Source organism: Acanthopagrus latus, chromosome 3 (assembly GCF_904848185.1).
Source record: "Acanthopagrus latus isolate v.2019 chromosome 3, fAcaLat1.1, whole genome shotgun sequence".
Taxonomy (NCBI): Eukaryota; Metazoa; Chordata; class Actinopteri; order Spariformes; family Sparidae; genus Acanthopagrus; species Acanthopagrus latus.
This window is the reverse complement of record NC_051041.1, coordinates 9,615,408-9,635,588: the sequence shown is the minus strand read 5'-3', so window position 1 is coordinate 9,635,588 and position 20,181 is coordinate 9,615,408. Positions and strand designations below refer to the sequence as shown.

General features: G+C 42.7%; 1 protein-coding gene across 1 annotated transcript; it reads left to right on the top strand.

Moving 5' to 3' along the window:
* The first annotated feature begins 241 nt into the window (after positions 1 to 241).
* LOC119017458 (brevican core protein-like) lies at positions 242 to 18,937 on the top strand. The gene is made up of 14 exons (XM_037094190.1): positions 242 to 439; positions 7,002 to 7,075; positions 7,246 to 7,623; positions 7,907 to 8,081; positions 8,270 to 8,397; positions 8,550 to 8,843; positions 9,099 to 9,935; positions 10,337 to 12,100; positions 16,339 to 16,446; positions 16,585 to 16,743; positions 16,831 to 16,913; positions 17,664 to 17,808; positions 17,913 to 18,095; positions 18,175 to 18,937. Exons 1-14 carry the CDS (start codon positions 420 to 422, stop codon positions 18,294 to 18,296), a joined length of 4,470 nt encoding a protein of 1,489 aa, XP_036950085.1. The 5' UTR covers positions 242 to 419; the 3' UTR covers positions 18,297 to 18,937.
* The last annotated feature ends 1,244 nt before the right edge of the window (positions 18,938 to 20,181 follow it).

Here is a 20,181-nt window from a genome sequence, read left to right as displayed (position 1 = left end):
AAAAAAACCCCAAACATATAGGTCACCTCATCTCCTGTGCGAATGCGGGCTTCACTCCGCAGCCTATAACGTTTATCCTTGATGTCATCCCTCCCAGTCCCACTTGACAGGCGTGCGCCATCCCCATCCCGGCTGCTGGGTGAAAAAAAAAAAAAAAAAAAAAGTGGGCAGTTCGGGGGTTTTCGTATGTGGCTTCACTTTCTCTCAGCTCCCTCCTTTTTCCCCTCTGCGAGCTCTCGGAGTGGGTCGGACGGCAGTGATACCTGCAGAGCAGAGCAGAGCATCAGCACAGCCGCCTCAGCCCTCACACAGGACAGTCGCACTGCAGCAAGCTGAGAGCAGCTGACGGGAAAATACTTTTTTTTTTCTTTTTTTCAGTAAACAGCCAAGAAGTCAATCCATCCTGCATCAGCTGAACAATGCTGCTGAGAAGAATCCGGTAGGTTTCTTTCTTTCTTTAAAAAAAATGTATTTATTACTGTTGTTTGGCGCTTTAATGTGTTCATTTCACTGTGATGTTGCGGTCAAGTTCTTGTAAATTTCATAATGTCATGTGAAATTATGGAGTCGTTGGAGAAAATGACCCGCTTTACAAGTTAATTGCATCGCGGGAGTTGCTGTCCTCAGAGGAGGTCCTGAAACTGTGGCCGGTGGTTCATTTTCTCCCCATAAAATGTAATTTAGAGGAACTGACGCACTTATGTAGCCTGAGTTTAACTTTTTTTTTTTTTTTTGCTGTTGTTGTTGGTTTATTTATGGTTTTTCCCTGAACCCACCCACTGTGTTTCAGCAGAGAGTGGAGCTGATTCATATGTTTTAATTGTTCAGTGATTGTGGAGCAGTGTGATGATTTGAAACTAATTAAAGCTGACTTACTGCACTCTATTTATCTATCTTAAAAAAAAACACTTAAGTGATAAGGACAACTGTTTTTTTGAATAATAAGATGTCATTTTTTCTGTGATTCAGACATGCGTGCTCTTAAGTCTTGTTTGTTTGCCCTGCAGGGAACACAGGAAGCTGCTTTCTGTCTTAAGTGCACTCGTTTGCCTCTTCTGTTCATTTTTCCACCCCAGGGCTCAGGTGGGCTTACCTAATGGACAGGTAGAGTGAGACAGATGGAGAGAGGGCCAGCTGAATGACTTTTAAGCACCCCTGTCTTCTATTTGTTGGTCTGCTGGCTCTTTGGCCAGTGGAGAAAGTAGAACTCAAAGCACTGTTGTGGTTGTTCTGGTGATTTCTGACCAAACTTTTACAAAATCTGTTGCTGAAGTGTGCACCGGCCGATCTCGAAGTGTCTTTTGGTGATGTGTCTCTTGATGATTTGCCACATTTCTGCAGATCGGACCCACATCTCCGTCATAAACTCCACCCTCATATTATTGACACAGGATGTCTTGGCTAAGAGGCTTTTAACACTCTGATGTTCAGTCAACAGTTTATTAATAGGCTGGGACGGTGAAATTGATGTTGTACGACAAAGGCTGTTTAAACAGAGGTGCAGGCGGCAGGTGGACGATCAAAAGCTAATGATCAAGCGGCAGCAGGTAGAGTGACTGAAGCTGAAGTCCTTAGATGCAGTTGCACTAAAAAATGTTCCTAAAAATAGGTCGACTGCTTCTAGACTCCTGCATCACTCCCCACGTCATAGTTTCAGCCAATATCCTCCAAATACTCTCTTATGTAGTGTCCACTTTGCAATCAAAGTCAAAAGTAGTATTGTGTAGTTCAGTTAGAGTGAGAGGATCATAAAGACACACTGCTGCCTGAAGTAAACCTATGATATTCCTGTAATATATCTACAATCAATCCACCATCACCCTGCCCAGTGTGTTATCCAGGCATGTCCTGTGGTCGGTCAGGTGTTTCCCACCGAGCAAAAACACATCCAACAGACATCAATTCTATTTCTTTGTCGACTTTGAAGACATCCACTGGAGAGCCAGAGCAAAAGTTTTTAGTCGTCTTTTCAACGTTCATTATTGACATCCATATTACATCCTCACAGGCCAATGCAATTACAGACTTCTCTCCAAAGAACTTCTTGAAGTTGTCCTGGTAAAGTCATTCAAGCTACTGACTCAGGGTTCAAGTCCAACCTGTAGCTTTTGCTGCATGGAGTAACATTTGGCAGTCATAAAAAACTTGAATTTTGAACCATAAGAAGTTCTCTTCACTTGAACATTACAAGTAATTAAAGTTCATTCTGGCTCTCCAGTGGATTTCCGTTCAGTGTCTTTTGAATATGTTCATGCAGGTTTGAAAACATCCGCTGACATAGACGCCATCTAGTTTGGAGACAGACAGGGGAGCTTATTGGCGACGTCTGCATACTTTAGCCTCAGGGGTGGTGGGGTTGGGGAGTAAGTGCAACTAATGAGATGTGTGAAGGTGTTATGTTTGATAGTGTGGGGACCGAGGAGTGGTGATGAGTGAAGAGGGTCATGAAAGCTCCTTTTAGCATTTGGTGCTAAGTCAGCTGCATCTATCCTACAGAGTGGTATAGTTTGTAGTCCTAAAACCCAGAGATCAGTTGGTGTTTTCGTACTTCCTGTTCCCTCGTCTCAAAATCAGTGGGTTTTTTAAAATCATTTTTTTGGTTAGATGCCTGAAATAAGGTCTGTGGTTACCGCAGGCTTAAGACATTTACACATTTTGATCGACAACATAAAATACCAACATCACTCTTGTATTCTGCATTCTGACAAAGCCAAGGTTATTTTAGTTAGCTACAAAACCAGCTTTAAAATTCCATCCTTTCCCCCGAGAGACAACTTTTATATCCATCAATCTAAATGTCTAAACTGCCACTTCCTCCTCTGATGAAGATGTATCGTCAGCTATGCTTTATGTTCAGGCATTACCCACGGATAAGATCTCACTGCAATTGTGATGGTGCAGCTCCCGTGATCCTAAATGTTAAATGGACATGCATTTTCCTGGGACTCAGAATCTTGCCCGAGGATACTTTGACATGCAGCGATGAATCTAGGATTCCAACCTACGGACTTTACGCTTAATGGATGACTCTGCCTCTCTATTTCCTTTTTTTTAAGGTTTGAGCTTCAAGTTGGATGGCACAAAGAAGCATCTTTAAACATTAGAACATCTTTGCTTCAGGAGCTGAAAGGAGTGGAACAAGCGGCCGTATGGTGGGAAGGAAGTTGAGATAATGTGAATACCTTCCTTGTAAAAACAGTCAAACCAGTGTCTCTGCGTGTCCGACCAGACTAAACTAGGATCAGCAGTCATTTTCCGGCTTGTTAGTGGTGACAGAGTTTGCCTGAACTGACCTTGATGCAGCACACTGCAGAGGGCCACCCACAGCATGTAGTATAGCAATCTTTAGTTGTCAGCGCAGCGGTGACGGCCGCCTCAGCATCTAACTGGATCTTCCTGGGCCTTACTGTTGTTTATTGCATTCACATACAGAGTTATTCTTGAGCTGATTTCTCAGGTTTTTCCTCTACTGATGGTGACAGTCTGCAGCTGACTTGTCTGATTCTGCAGCAGCAGCAGCAGCAGCAGCAGCAGCAGGAGGAGACTGGATTAGTCCTGCTTGTTGATAATGCACTGGCTGCAGATTCTAGACCTGTAAATGCAGTGTGTGGCATTGATTTTAGCTCGACTTGTCTTCGTTGTTACTCCTGTTCAAAAGAGCCGAGCTGCGGAGCGCCTGGCGACAGCGAGGCCAAAGTGAAGACGTGACCTAAAAAAAAGTCACGGAATAATCGGCAGCAACCGGCACTTTCTCCTCCGTCATCAATCTGAATGCACAAAGTCATACATAAGCACCCTCTCACATCAGCGCTACCCTTGCAAACAGTGTGCTGTGTCTCAATGCGGCCGGCCCTTCTATACAAAGCCCGCTCCCGAGCGATTCTTAGTGGTTTAAAACTTCCCTTTCCATCCCTGAAAAGAGCGAGAGAAATGAAAGAGAAAAAGCAAGCAAGTGTGCCAGTGGCCCGTCCTTTAATTTTCCCCCGAGGCCTTTTGTAAGGGAGTTGGTATGAAGTGAAAGCACAGTGTGCAGCTGTCCTCCTGGCCCACTGCTCGCTTTTTGTGAGACGCTTTCTTGTCAAGAATACTAATAGTGATACCAGTGCCGTGGAGTCCGCCCAGCTGGCGACGAAACAGACAACAATTATTCAGCCGTCAATGAAGGCCATTTAATTTGACACAAGTTAGAGAGCTGTGTTTGGGATGCGTGTCATATACAGACGCAGAGAGGTCGACTTAATCACTGCTTGTTATACTTACTGTGGCTCTGACCTCTGTGATATGTATTCGTTTTACTTCTTCCAGTAGATTCTGAACCATCCTGAGCACTCGTGTTCTGTGCGAATGTCTGTCTGGACGTCTGAAGTTGTGTATACGGGAGGCTGAGTGACGCATACTGCCATCTTATGTTGGTTTATTAAAACTTAATCTTGGCAGAAATTAATGAGGCTGGCACACACACACTCACTCACTCACACACACACACAGAACAGTGGTGTTGTGTTGGTAGAATTGGCTGCAGTCAAATAATCTGGGACTTCTTTGTCAAGAGTTTCTCTTTCTGCCCTCTGCAGTGGCAGACAGTTCTGCACTGAAGTACAATTTTGAGGTACTTCAAAATTATCGCCTACTTCTTCAAGACTATTTCAGTGGGAGCAATTGTACTTTTTACTCAGCTACATTTATTTCACATTTCACAAGTGACTTTTCAAACTGAGGTTTTAATTACCAAAAGTACGAACAGTTGAATAGTTATAAGTGGTTGTAATTTGCTCGACACTAACAAACTACAACACTGTAGTTGCACTTCTTAGGTTCTCTTTAGGTGAGGTTAGGTTTTGACAGAAAAATATCTCAATTTATCAGTGGCTGGCAGGCATGCTAATTGCTACCATTTGTACCTGCTGACTGGGCTGTAATACTTATTCTAGCACCACCTTTAAGGCTGCAATTGTATTATAAGTTAATCTGCTCCTAAAACCAAAGTTAACATCTTCATTTCACTTGTTCAAACAGTCCAAATCCAGAGATTTTCATTCATCATTCAGTAGTTTATTGATTGTATAGGTTGTTGCCGATAACTATCTACTAACTGATTAATAATCTGTTTATTTTGGAGTTGTAAAATGTCTCCATGAAGAATTATTTTGGGATTTTACCTGACTGTATACAGTATCTCTGCAAGTCAAGTCAGTCCGTCATGGAGTCAGATGATGTTTGAACTTTGTAACTCCGATTGTTTTCAAGATTTCCTACCAGTGAACTTAAAGGATGGATGAATAATGGCATCAAATATTTTTAAAAATGCATAATACTGTTAGTACCATAAATACTTGTGTGGTACTAAGCAAAATCCAAGTGCTGACGTGAAGGCCTGAGAAGACTGCACATCAGCATAAAGATCGTGCCACCTTTCTGAATTCAACAGGCACTTTTGACCCGATCAACCCTGAAAAGTAATTTGGAGCCGGTGCGCTGCTCTTTAATAATGAATGGACATTTGCAGCTTCATCATGGCTGCCTCGGGAGGTTGTGTGAGGTCACCGTGAGAGCCCTGCCATGCCTGCTGGGTTAATAACAGGGCCAGACTGGTGACGGAGGGCTGGCAGGATGCCGCTGGGCTGAGATGCCGTGTCATTAGCTCCCGGAGGTGATGAATGGCTTGTGGTCAGGAGCTTGTGCTCTCAGCTTCCTTTTGAAAACCAGAGAAGTCGCTCTTTATGTTTCAGGGTTGAGCTCTGAGATACGTCTCTGTGACTGTGTGTCAGTGTTTCACTCAGAGATTCTGCTCCAGAGTTACGGAGTCTATAAAACAGTGAACCTTTCTGCCAAATTTAGCAGGTTACATGGTTTTTCTCCCGATGCACAGCTCAGCCGCCACTCTTTTTAAGTACACTTAGCTTAATCTAATGCAGTCAACTGCAAAAGTCCTGGAATAAATTCAATGTTTATGAAGGTATTAATGTACGGTTTTATCTACGCTGACATTTTTATTGTAACTGTCATGTCGGGGGCTTTTTTTCTCTGGTGCTATTGCGTTTTATTGCACTATGCTGAGTGGACTTGTAGGATTTCGGATTTCGGCTCATTTACATGCCTTTTTTTCTGTTGATCAGTGAGCGCTGTCCCTTTCAAATGTATATCAGTGAGAGTAGGCTAAATTTAAAACACCTGTCAGTGTAATTGTAATGTTATTGTCTATCTTTACCCATTATGTATATTATGATCTTTATTTTTAGTTTCTACTGCTTTGGTCTGGACTGAAATATCTCAACAACTGTGGGATGGATTTTCAAGACATTTTGCGTCGACAGAGGATGAGTTTGATAACTATATATGGACGATGAAAAGATGCCTGTCCTCTAAAAGACTCATGCATGAGTTGTGTCTGTGAACATAATGAATTAACTGCTTGACTGAATTTGATAAAACGAAAGAAGTAGAACAAATAAAGAAATGAAATAAAAGTAATCTTAAAGATATTATTTAAAAAGGAACAGAAAGTAATCAACTTTCATTACCTTAATATTTTATATTTGGATTATGTCACTGACTACCTTTTTACTTTACTTGCCAACTGTATGGGAGAATATTTCCACATAAAAGCAGCAAATTACATAAAATACAATAAAAAAAAAATCATTACAGTGGGATCTTCACCCAGCTGCATATTAATACATGTCCAAAACAAAAAAAAAACAAAAAAAACACAGTGGATGCTGTAGTAAGGGTTTCACAAAGGTGTGAATGTTGTGACCTTTCACAGTACAGTAAATCGGTTTGGATGGATCAGTGGAGCAGATCTGCTGAAAGGCTGAACCGACACGGCTCATTGCTCTGCCTTTAAGGTTAAAAATGTGTGGAAAATTAGAAATAATCTGTATCATTAGTGTGTCCCTTTCTTTCAGTGATTTTACTTCAGGATCGCTTTAATAATCTTTGTCTGTGTCATGTTTGGTCTAACCTTTATTTTTACCGTGTTCTCCTCTCATTCACCACAGACATGTCCAAATACTTCTCGTCGCAGTCTGCCGCCTCACTCTGGCCTTCCCCACACAAACTACATCTGCATTCGGTACGTCAGCGTTTCACCATCATCTCTCACTTTTAGTACTCATCCACCTGCATTTGTAAGAAAATGATACAAAGGCACTTTTTAAAGTGACACCGTGAATCACTGTTGTCAGCAAATGTACAGAGCTGCTCTACTCTTCACGCTCTGCATCCTTTTATTTTCCTTCTCAGGTGATGTTATGCAGCTCCAGGTGAACATCCCCCACTCAGGTCCAGTTTCCGCCCCACTGGGCAGCTCCATCTCCATCCCCTGCTTGGTATCGCTGTCCTCCGCACCCACCTCCTCCTCCTCCGCCCCTGTTGCACCTCGGGTCAAGTGGACGGTGGTGTCCGGCGGGGTGGAAACGCAGATCTTGGTGGCGCGGGGTCAAAGGGTGAAGGTAAATGAGGCGTACCGAGACCGCGCCGCCTGGCTCAACTACACCTCCTCCCCCGATGATCTGTCGCTTTGGCTGGGAGATCTACGCTCCAGTGACTCAGGTCACTATCGCTGCGAGGTGCAGCAGGGCCTGGAGGACGCCAGCGACCTCGTAGAGCTCAAGGTCAAAGGTAACGAAAATCACAACACATCCTCACATCAAATGAACTAAATAGGTAGATTGCTAGTGACGCCCAAAACGTCATACATCACCAAATCGGCACGACCCTTGCAGCTTACTAATGATAGACTTGTCTGACCTTTGTCATACAGTCGCTGTTCCAAATAATGCCACCCTAACCTTCAACAACTGATCCAGAGCACACAAAACATAGCTTTTTACAATACCGTTGTTCCTGGTGTGTTTTTGTGTATGATCTAAAATGTAACATGAGCTTATGTGTGTGTGTTTAGGGGTTGTATTCCACTATAGAGATGCTCTGGGCCGCTATGCGTTCTCCTTCCCTCAGGCCCAGAGGGCTTGCGAGGCCATCGGGGCACAAATTGCCACTCCTGACCAGCTGCTGGCAGCTTATTACGACGGCTACGAGCAGTGTGATGCAGGCTGGCTGGCAGATCAGTCTGTCAGGTATCTCATCACCCAACATCACACTGAAGCTGAATGGAGCCCACATTCAGATGTGTTTTCCAACCTCTTATTCGCATTCAGCCTAAAGTGTGTTTTGTATCTGTTGAAAGGACAGGATCACCTCTGGGATTTAATATGAAGTTTACGAAGTTCACTTTGAGAAATGCTGACTGTTTCCGTTCTTGCAGGTATCCAATCCAAGTGCCCCGCGAAGGTTGCTATGGAGACATGGATGGCCAACCAGGAGTGAGAAATTATGGGACAATGGATCCAGAGGATCTCTTTGATGTTTACTGTTATGTGGAGGAAACTGAAGGTATGATTAATTAAACTAGTTGGAAAAAATGAACTTTGGTGCCCTCTTGTGGACAATCTACTAATAACTACTAGTAATTGCTTAGGCTATATCTACATATAATCATTTAATATTAAGTAATGAATGTTTATGAGCATATTTTATATTTCTAGGGGAGGTGTTTCACGACTCCGTCCCACAGCTGCTGTCGTTCGATGAAGCGCAGTCATACTGCAGAGCTACCGGAGCAGAGCTGGCTACAACTGCTCAGCTGTACTTGGCATGGAGTGAAGGTATGGACCGCTGCAGCCCCGGCTGGCTGTCTGACGGCAGTGTCCGCTACCCCATCATAACCCCTAGAGATCGCTGTGGAGGGCCGCAGCCAGGCGTCAAAACACTCTACCGCTTCAGCAACCAAACCGGCTTCCCAGAGCCCTCCAGCCTTCATGACGTTTATTGTTTCAAAGGTGAGAAGTTTGTGTCTCAAAAAGTTCTTGTTTATGAAATGAGATTTAAATCAATCATGCAAACTTTTTAGTACCATTAATTTGCACAAGATTTTAACCAGGATATAGACAGCCATTGTTCCCTATTAAGGAAGTGTTTTCAGCAGATGTTACAAATAATAGGTATGAATAAAAGAAAGCTTAAGAAATTTGCATTTACATTTATTAAATCAAATGTTTTTGTCACTTTTCTATCCACTTTTCTATGCTCTACAGATAATAGAGACACTCATACTGACTCTCCTATGGACTATATGGCCACGGAGCCTGAGCACATCAAACAAGATGTTGTTATTCTTGTGGAAACAGATCATGAGCTGCACCTGAACCAACATGCAGAACAGGTGGAGCTCAAAGCTCAAAGGGTAGTCGAATCTTTCCCCCTTTTCTCCAGCCCTTCCACTGAGGAGAGCCCCACAGACACAGCTGAGTTTTCCCTAAACACCACACCTCCGTTGGACTTTCTCCAAGCACATAATGAAACTTCATCTCCTACAGAAATGAGCTCCCAGAATCCTACAGCACCGATGAACGGCAATATTAGTGCCACAGAGATGTACAATTCCCCACAAAACACATCGTTACTGCTCAGTGTTTACAATCAGACAGATTCCCACCACAATCTAAACTTCACCTTTTCAGAGTCTGAGCCTGAAAGCACCACAGAGTTTCCCGAATCCACTAATGAGCCTCAAACACATAACCAGACAGTTACAGACACAAATTCTGAGGAGAATACATCCGAGCGACCAAAGGATTCTCAAGAAATACAACAGATCAACTTGAGCTTTAACAGATCACGGGCCAATTACACCGAGTCCGACAGCAATCGCACTCAAGAGGAGAGTTTCTGGGAGGTGACCCACGACCCCATGGTTCAGGTGAAGCTGGAGGAGGCAGTAGTAGAAGATCCTGTGCAGATGTCTCTGTCAACACAAGCCTCGAAAGAAGAAGAAGAACTTGTTACACAACCAGCACAAACTACAAAATCTTCCCTCAAGGAGCTGACCTCAGTGTGGGCTCCTCTGGACGGGTCTGGAGATATTTCTCAAGGTATGTCAAGCATATATTTTTTTGTCAAAAACTTAAAAAGAAACCCTAAATATGAATATTTTGAATGAGTTATTAGATATTTTGGAGAAAAAAAAGTTTCTTGCTAAGAGGTCCATGAGAAGATTGATACCACTTCCAGGTTTGGGTGGTAAATATGAAGCTACAATCAGCAGATGGTTCACAAAGCAGCATGTTTTATCATCATTATGAGTTGGTGTGTTTAAGGGGGAAGGTACAGTTGGCAATCTGCCACTTGTGTAGTTTATGGCCCATACTTTGGCCATAAACTACACAAGTGGTCAAGAGAGAGGTATCAATCTTCTCATCTAATGCTCAGCAAATAATATACACTTTAAATAGATGCATTCACAGCACTAAAAAATATTTATGCTCTTTCTTAGAGAGTAACCTTGACACTGAAGCAGTCAGCTTCATCTCCACGTCAGAGTCTTCTACTTCCCGGTCCACTACTCATCCGTCACCTTCTGCTTCTGCTAGCGGTGCTCCTGCTAAGTCTCAGACTGAGGTCCCCGGTCTGATGCTCACCTCAGTGTCACACCATTCAGGCAAAACTGGCTTGGATATCTTCTCAACAGCACCACAGCTGTGGGAATCACCCATTTCTAGACAGGAGGGAAGTACAAGCTTGGAGTTTGAAGACACAGTCACTATGGAAAATGAAGAAAAACAGATGCATCCAACAAGATCTGGACCCAGTGTTGTTTCTGGAAGAAGTTCAACTACTACTGAGTCTCTCACTGAGTTGCCGTTTGATCCCTTCATACCACGGTACCAAACATCAGGTTACAGGGTGTATTTGGAGTCAGCGACTGCTGGGTATGAAGAGGCAAGTGGACAAGAACCTGGGACAGTTACTGCAAGCCCGGAAGAAGACGTTAAAGTTACCCCAACCGTTGAAGGTGGTGTTAATATTAGCAAAATCACTGAAGAGGAAAATAAAGTCACTCAAACTCTTGAAGAGGAAGCTACAGTAACCCCAACGCTTGAAGACAAAACAAAAGTTTACCCAACTCTTGAAGAGGAACTTTCCTTATCACTGGAAGAAGGAACAAATGCTACCCCAACCCTTGAAGAAGAAGCTAACATTGCAGCGTCCTATGAGGAAGAAGCTAAGACTACTGCATCCCATGAAGAAGAAGCGAACATCCCAACAACCCTATCCCTTGATAAAGAATCTAGCATTGCCCCAACCCTTGCCCATGAAGAAGAAGCTAACGTTACTGCATCCCGTGAAGAAGAAGCTAACGCCCCAACAACCCTATCCCTTGATAAAGAATCTAGCATTGCCCCAACCCTTGCCCATGAAGAAGAAGCTAACGTTACTGCATCCCGTGAAGAAGAAGCTAACGCCCCAACAACCCTATCCCTTGATAAAGAATCTAGCGTTGCCCCAACCCTTGCCCATGAAGAAGAAGCTAACATTACTGCATCCCGTGAAGAAGAAGCTAATGTTACTGCATCCCGTGAAGAAGAAGCTAATGTTACTGCATCCCGTGAAGAAGAAGCCAACATTGCCCCAACATTTGAAGAAGTTCATGTTGCCCCAACCCTTGCCATTGAAGAAGAAGATAATGTTAGCCCAATTCATGACCTTGAAGAAGAGGGTAGTGTCGCCCCGACCATTGAAGAGGAAGCTAGCACTACCCCAACTGTTGAAGAAGAAGCTAGCACTACCCCAACTGTTGAAGAAGAAGCTAGCATTACCCCAACCGGTGAAGAGGAAGCAAGCGTTACCCTCGAGGAGGATTTTACTGTCTTTCCTCTCGATATAGAAACATCTAACTGGGCTCTGCTGTCCACCACCACCAGACCCCAAGAGTCTCTGAACGATCTAGAGTACAACAGAAAAACCTCCACAGCAGCTCCAGATTCCTCCTCGGGCACAAAACCTACTGCTGCTGCCACAAAGACGACAACCACGACCGCCAGGACCACCACGCACTGGTCCAGACGCACCTGGAGCCCACCGACCACCTCAGCACCGAAGGTTCTCCACAAGACAGCTGAGCCCCGGCAGGTGACGGCATTCATCCCTCCAGTGGATCAAGGTCTGGTGGATGTTGAGTTTAGTCTCACCCAGCCTCCCACCCTGCTTATCTTGCCCAATGAGCGGGCAGCTGTAGGCGGTACAGGGAAAGTTTCAGGTAATGTTAAAGCCACTCTCATCAGCCTAACCGTCCTCCTCTTGCTACTCGACGCAATGATGCACTAAAATCCCTGGTCTGTCCTCTGCCCCAACCCTACCTTTGCTCCATTTTCTGTAAAACACCTCCCACCTCCTTTTTCAACGACTTCCCACGTTTGTTTCACTTTTTGTCTCAGAAAGCCCCACTACTCACCCTTCTGACTCTTCGCGCTTCACCTTAAAACACTCCTCACTTCTCCCCTCGTGACCCCACCTCCCCTCCGAGATACTCACAGTGGGACAGCTCCCATTTGACATTTGTCAGCAGTCCACTCTTGTTGTGCATGATGTATTCCTCCTCATCCAAAGATTGACTTCTGTGAAGTACTGTAATATACCCAGTGTGTTTACGAGTGAGTGATTCAGTGCTTCCTCTACGATGAGTGGTGGCAATAGCGTCGGTTAAACTTTTCTCGGTATCTTGATCGGCGGATTTTATTTGCACCAAACAAGTGCAAATCATTCTCTTCACCATCACTTTTCCTCCGTCTTCGCTAACAGTATCTTTTGCAGTAATCTGGAAAGAGACTTGATCTTTACCTGGAATGTAAAACGCAAATTATGTTTAATACGACAGCACTGATCAGAGCAGCAGCAATAATGTTTCATATTTAATCCATAACTTTCAGGTCAGCAAAACTGTCCTCTTTATCTCAGTCACTTTTATTGCTATTGTAGATGACCTAGCACCAGAAGCACAGAGTGTTATTATGTTTATAAGCACAAATGTTTGTTGTGAGTGGTAGTATTTAGCAATACGTTTTTAAAGATCCTTAACTGGTCATCCTTTAATGTTTCATACTTAAGTCATGTTCAGTTGTTTAATCATGATCTTCCGAGTTGTGTACAGTGTTGTGTTTTTAGGTGTAAGAATGATAAAATCACTAATATATGTTTGTTTCTTGTCTCACTGTCGGTTGATGCATCTGTTGTTTGTTTTCCTATCATGTCCCCTCAGCAGTTACTCCCCACTGCTAGAAATGGGAGCTGTAGTGAGAGGTCCATTCTATGGAAGCCAATTTCTGCCCCCCAAAAAAGCAGGCCTTTACACACCTTGGATGTGACAAATAAACAACACATATATGCAAAATCTTTGCCTGCGAATATGTCACATCAAAACGATTCGCACTGGCGACCCTGAATATGACCCTGAGTATGTTATAACATCAAAGTTACAAACTAACCAAAGGATCGAGGCAGCGTTAGACCAGCAACTCCCATGTTCTGTGAAGTAAAATTACTGTTTTTGTCAATGGAGTCTGGTGGATTTGAAGTGAACACAGATGGTTAAAAACAGTTTCAGTTCCAAGATGGTAACTTCAATATTTACAGCAGTCAGTCAGTGCAGGGAGCAATTAAGGTTTCTCATCTCAAGTCACCTTGGTCACATTGTCTTTAATAATCTTAATCTTTAGTCATATAACGCAGTGTGATGACAGATACAAACAATCAAGCAAATGCCCTTGTTACGAAAAACAATTTGTCGTTTTTTTACTGTTTTTTTTTTTTCATTTTGTTTGCTTATAATGTAAAAGTGCTGATGACAGAAACAACAGTTTAGAAAAATGTTGACATCCAAATTAATCGCCTAGGTGTTTAAAGGTCTTTAGGCTAAAAAAATATGACTCCTTGTGTAATAGTTTTTACTGATTATGCTATCTTTTTGATTCTATTTAGTGAAAATGTTTTCCTCGCAGAAATTGGCTTCCATAGAATAGTCATATATGTGAATATCGCCGCCAAAGAAAAACAAACCAGAGGAATTGCCTTTCCACACAGTGGGCATCAGCAAGTTGTGAATATAAAAACTTCAACTTGAATTGAACAGACTAAAGTGATGCACAACGCAGAACACAACCCAGTGGCCTGAATGAATGTTGGCAATGTACATTTTTGCAAACTGCGAGATATGTTGAATTTAACATAACATGTGTTGCAACTTAATGTTTCTTTAGGATACATTTTAATCTTATCTTTTGACAACAATTTGCTTATGATCGGGCTTGGCCAGGGTTCAGAAAAGGTTTTTTTTGGGGCTTAAAATACCTCTTTTGGTCGCCACAGACACTGCTCAAGATATCCAGACTTCCTGTCTAAAATATCCAGCTTTATTTGCCACAAACAGGACTGACATGTAAAAATGTGACCATCTCTGTGGTTTACAGAAACATTAACTGCCAACGTTTTATCCTGGTGACTGGGCTGCAAAATAGACTTGTTTTTACTCACTACTCCTCGACAGCCATCATTATGGTGGTAATTGAAACTCCCTGTCCGACAGCTTCACTCACCACATTTGCATAGGCAATTTTACGACAGAGTAGCTTGTAACAGTAGAGGCAATACTTTTAAAGAGGTTTTATTATGAGAACTATTGGAAAAGCAACCTCCCACCTCTGAGACAAAACCTTTTATAGATGCCTGAACGCTGTCCTCAGTAAATGAATACTGCACTGATTAGAGCGTTCAGATTATTTTGCTATTTCTGATGTTAAATCTCACCTTCATTTTGCTGATCCTAACCTGGAAAAAGGCAGAGCAAGACAAAGAGAAAGAAAGTTGACGAAGCCATCGTTCATTACTAAGCTCACATTATCGCCTACAGGCAATTTATGATGTTGTGCTGTTTGAAAACTATGCGAACATAAGAAATCATGCTGACTTTTTGCGGAAAAATCTAAAAATGTATTTCCCTTGTTGCAAATTTTAAAAATTGCCAACATGGGTCACAGCATACATGTATGGTTTAATCCTTTTACGCTTCACCACTGAATGATGTTTTTACTTTCAGCACATATGATTCTCATTTGACTCGTGTAAAGCCGTTATTACCTTCCATACACACACTCTGACAAAAGACAGAGGTATGAGAGAGTGCAGCATAATGACAGACGCTGCAGACTTCTTGTTTATGGGTGTCAAAGGAACCGAATAAACCGAATCCACTTGTAAAATGTTTAATTTCAGTTCGGCGCACATGCCTCCATTTTGCCTTCTTTGACAAATTTAGAAAAATTAGACCTGAACTACAACCACTCTTTTTCTTCAGGACTTTAAACAGCAAGGCTAACTTTCCGCGGGTACACATGGCCTGAAGTAAAGACGTGTTTCTCTTGTACAGTGTAATCAGCCATACGAGTGTCTGACAACATAAAATCACAGCATCAACAGCCAGTTTTACAAAAGTAAAACATGTGATGGGAATTTACACTAACAATCAACTGATTTCTCAAACATTTCTCCTAAAGTAACTCCTTTAAAAAGTATTAACGCCTTGAAAAAAATCTTCTATATGCACTTTAGTTTCTTTAGGTCAACAAAAAAAAAGGGGGAGATTTAAGTGTTTGATGAGTGTTGTTGAGTTTCTCCAAGAATAATGTTTTGGCACATTAAACCCAACAGACATCATATGACGTACTGTAATGTATTGGGCTGATTGTAGCTCCAAATGTCTGCAAATCAAAAGGACACTGTTTGAATAGAGAATAGAATGTGGTTACAAAGGAAATTGTGACTGTGTTTAGTTGAACTTTCCCTTTAAAGGGTAAATTAACCAAAAAATGAAAATTCAGTTATTGTCTTCTTACTTTCTTGTTGATTGAACGTCAGGTGAAGTTTCGTCGTCCACAAAACATTCCTGGAGCTTCCTGGATGTTCCTGAACAACTGAAGTCGATGGGGACCTGTTTTACAAAATGTTTTGTGGACGATGAAACTTCCCCTGACTTCACCTATTTCTTTCAGTCTTTTGAAAACAGCACAACAAAGTCACTCAGTGTGATTGCAACCGACACAGTTATCATTATTGATAAGAGTGTCACAAGACGAAGATGGAAAGAAAGAAAGTCCGGAGAAAACTCCAAGGAAGACAGAAGAAGGCGTCAAGATTTTGACCTCATGTGACACTCTGAAGTTTGTCCTCTGCTGCCATCTGTAGGCTCACATGGATCCTGATACCTCAACATGTCCTTTTAATCTAAAGATGTGTCCTGTAATATGTCACCATTGCTAGTTTGTCTGCACGTATTTATCTACCTTTGTAAATGTGTAAAATGTACTGGCTGCATTTAGTTCATCGTCAATCTTCAATCTATATCCACTTTTTTTTACCTGGTATTTATAGTTCATATATTTCACTAGCAGTTTCTCATGCAGTTTCAGCAGCAGTGAAATCGTAACTGGCACTGTTTTATTTCAGATGCCTGTGTGGGAGAACCATGTCTCAACGGAGGCACGTGCACCGACCGAGACGGTGAGATCAAATGTCTCTGTTTGCCAACATACGGGGGAGACTTCTGTCAGACCGGTGAGCACTTTTGCTTCTGTAATTTGTGTCAAACAAGTTGGAGAAGTAAATTATAACAGTTTGTGCAGCATAAAACCTGTTGGGACATCCGAAAAGACTCTTTTGTTGTGCCGTCTCCTCCCTCTGTGATGTTTCCAGATGTGGAGCGATGCGAGCCAGGCTGGGATAAGTTCCAGGGTTTCTGCTACCGACACTTCGGCCAGCGCCTGAGCTGGGAGGTGGCGGAGCAGCACTGTCGCATGCTGGGAGCTCACCTGGTGTCCATCATGACCCCTGAGGAGCAGAGTTACATCAACAGTAGGTTCAGACCGCCATTGGTTTACCCTCTATGAGCGATTTACGTGTCCAGTGGAGTAAATATCATACCTTATTGTGTCCAACCAGACAACTACAAAGAATACCAGTGGACCGGTTTGAATGATAAGACCATCGAGGATGATTTCCGCTGGTCTGATGGAAACCCGCTGGTGAGAATTATGAGAAATCAGGAGGTGTTTGAAGGTTTTCAGATGTTCAAAACGCTGTTTGGACAACGACCAGCAGTGTTAATGATTTCATTTCAATAATAACATTGTGTTATTAAATATTTAGATTTTACATAAGGTATTCCCCTGAATATACACCTCCAGATCATCTCAGTCGTTGTTAAGAGTACCATAGTCAGTCTGTCAAAAACACTGTCTGATTTCCTCTGAGGCTGCGGAGGAGCTTTCATCGGCACTTTTTCAGAGTTTTTTTTTTTATAACTCCTGTTTAAGGAAAAAGTCAAACATTTTGGGAAATACACTTGCTTAGAGTTAGATTGGAAGATCAATACCACTCTAATATAATTTAAGTTAAATCTGGGGCCACTGCCAGCAGCTGGTTAGCTCAGCAGAGAGACTGGAACAAAGAAGAACAGCTATCTTGACTCTGTCTAAAGGTAGCTGTGTTTTTTTTTATATATATACTTTCCAAACTGAAAACTCAAACAAGATTTAATGTGTTAACCTGTCAGCTTCAGAGTTGCAGGTAGATGGATTCTGTCCCCAGGCTAGCTGTTTCCCCCTGTTTCCAGTCTTTATGCTAAGCTAAGCTAACCATCTGCCTGAAGTAACAAATACGAGCTGCATCCTAAGCAAGAACATTTCTCAAAATGTCTTTTTCTTATCTAGTACTAAAATCACACTTTTAGCAGATTATTATATCCTTAAATGCAAACTGTCATGCTGTTTCAGCTGTATGAGAACTGGTACAGAGGGCAGCCAGACAGCTATTTTCTCTCCGGTGAAGACTGTGTGGTGATGGTGTGGCACGACGATGGACGCTGGAGCGACGTACCCTGCAACTACCACCTCGCGTACACCTGCAAGAAGGGCACCTGTGAGTAAACAACAGTCAGACACTTCGAGCTCCTCATTCGTGTTTTCAGCTCCCTCGTGTGGCTGTTTTCGTGAGGATCTAACTCTTCTTGACTCTTCCATCAGCCTCGTGTGGGCCGCCGCCAAAGGTCCGAAACGCCTCCATGTTTGGAAAGGTTCGGCAGAGATATGAGACCGGTGCGGTCGTGCGTTATCACTGCGCTCAGGGTTTCCAGCAGAGACTGAATCCTCTGATCAGGTGTCTGTCTGGAGGAAGGTGGGAGAGACCCCAGATCCTCTGCATCCCTGGTAAGAAAAAGACATAATCAAAACCATTTATTTATCTTAAAATAGATGAAATACTTATACATTTTGAATGTCCTTTCAGAGGCGGGAGGTCCGACCCAACACCCTGAAGTGACGTCGCTGACAAACACCAACTTTGCCGCCATCGAAGACGAGTTTGAAGCCACTAAAGAGACGCCGCAGTACTGGGACATCCGGTTTTAGTCAGCCACGCTTTCCTCAACTTCCTCTCTTAGATTCTGAAGATGACAAGAATCGAATGCTTTTACCAATGAACGTCGAACAGGACACAGCGAAACCACAGATGCATTAAGACACAAAGTTTTCCTCTCAGCCAAGAAGCCTGAGTGCACAACCGTTCCTACTTTTTGATGCCCTTTAGAATATTTTCCACCGTAGACTTTAAGATTTTAATGCAACGAAAGGAAGAGCGATGAAGAGGATGAATTGATTAGCTGATGAGTCCTTTTCACTCGAAAGAAAGCTCCAAATCCCAGCCCTCGGTCCACCTTGGTAGAAAAGATGTAATAAGAACCATTCCCTTTGTGGTTCTTTCTATAAAATGGTGCTAATATCTCCAAGACCTTTGTATCCAACGGAGGTTTTTGTTTTCAGTGCGATGTAGGAACAGAGAGCCTACTTTTCAAACTCCAAAGCACAAAGTTCAAACTCGACAGTCAATAAATACTGTACATACATTAGTTTCCACACCTGTGATTGCTTCCCACATTTTTTTCCCTGAGAGAAACCTTTTTATTTCCAGCCGACACAGTTTTGTTCGTCAGCTTTATGTTGTAATAAAGTTTTGTAGAACAGAACAAAGAATAAATTCTTCTCCCTTTTTACCCGTAGCACTGTGCGTGCCATTTATTTCATGTGTAATTAGACACAGACTGACTCACAGACTGACATTTTTTAACAGTTTGGTCGATGTGTTACCGGGAAAAGTCGTGACATCGCTTTTATGGATTGTGTGAGATGTATGACGGATGTAGTCGGCATGTTCTTCTTGAAAATGTAAAGGGTGAAACAAAATACCAATGTCTACCTAATGTTGCCTGAAGTGAGAAAAAGGAGGATTTTGATGAATCCCTTGAAAAGGAGAGTGTGATGACACAAAAATGTAGTAAAATCAATTGGATAGATAAACTAGGCTGTGGCCTGTCCTCGTGCAGGAACCCCTGGGTGGCTTAATTTATCTATTTATTTATTTATTCTTGCTGTTTCTTTCTTTCTTTTTTTTCAAAGGATTTTCCCCTATCACATTGAAAAACAAAAAGAAAAGTGAATAAAACAGTCTACCTGCAACTTTGTTCTTCTTAACAGTGAAAAACACTGCGTAGTGCACCTTTAATTCTCACTATGATATGTCACAAAGGACTACAAGAGAAAGTGGAAGTTTCATTTCATTTCATAAACAAATCTCAAACTACATGATCAGCGCGCAGGCTGCAAGGGCAACTAAAATGCAAAATTAAAGGTCAGGTGACCCACGTGACTGCGCACAGGTGCGTCTACACCTATCAGAGGCAGCAGGACCGTTGCGTCACGGTTTCGTCACTCCTACTGGAAAACTTGAGGAAAGCTTGATGGAGAACAAGAGCAAAACAGGATGTAGGTAAGATGATTACTCGTTTTGTAAGCGTGTGTTTGCAGCTGGTAAAGTTATCAAAGGTATCTGTGAAATGTTCGGTGGTGAGGAAGAGGAGCAGGTGTGCAGAACATGAGCTACCTGCTGCAGGTGACTCAAGCTAGCTTCTTGCTAACCTTGCCGCCCTCTCACCTCAAATCACTCAGGCTATTTTATCCCACAAACAAGCTGCTCGGTCTTCAACAGAGGCCTGGTTGTCGCTGAACCTAACTGACACGTTGTTTCTGCATGTTCTGTGTTAACAGCAGCCACAGTCGTTCCTCATCCCGCCACCAGGTGGCGTCATTGGGCCATGTTCGGTTTGGGACTGTGGGGAAATGGCAAAATGTCAGGAAACAGTGAAGTGTTTGTTATGACAGCTGAGCCCAGACTAAATATTTGGATCACAGTCACACTAACAGAAGACAGGCTGAAACAAACAAAGCTGCCGTAATCTAA

Excerpts from the sequence above, each read along its gene's own strand:
- LOC119017458 (XM_037094190.1), top strand. The coding sequence starts at position 420 with ATGCTGCTGAGAAGAATCCG. Across the intron at positions 16,914-17,663 it reads GGTCTGATGGAAACCCGCTG|CTGTATGAGAACTGGTACAG; the intron begins GTGAGAATTATG and ends ATGCTGTTTCAG. Across the intron at positions 17,809-17,912 it reads CACCTGCAAGAAGGGCACCT|CCTCGTGTGGGCCGCCGCCA; the intron begins GTGAGTAAACAA and ends CTCTTCCATCAG.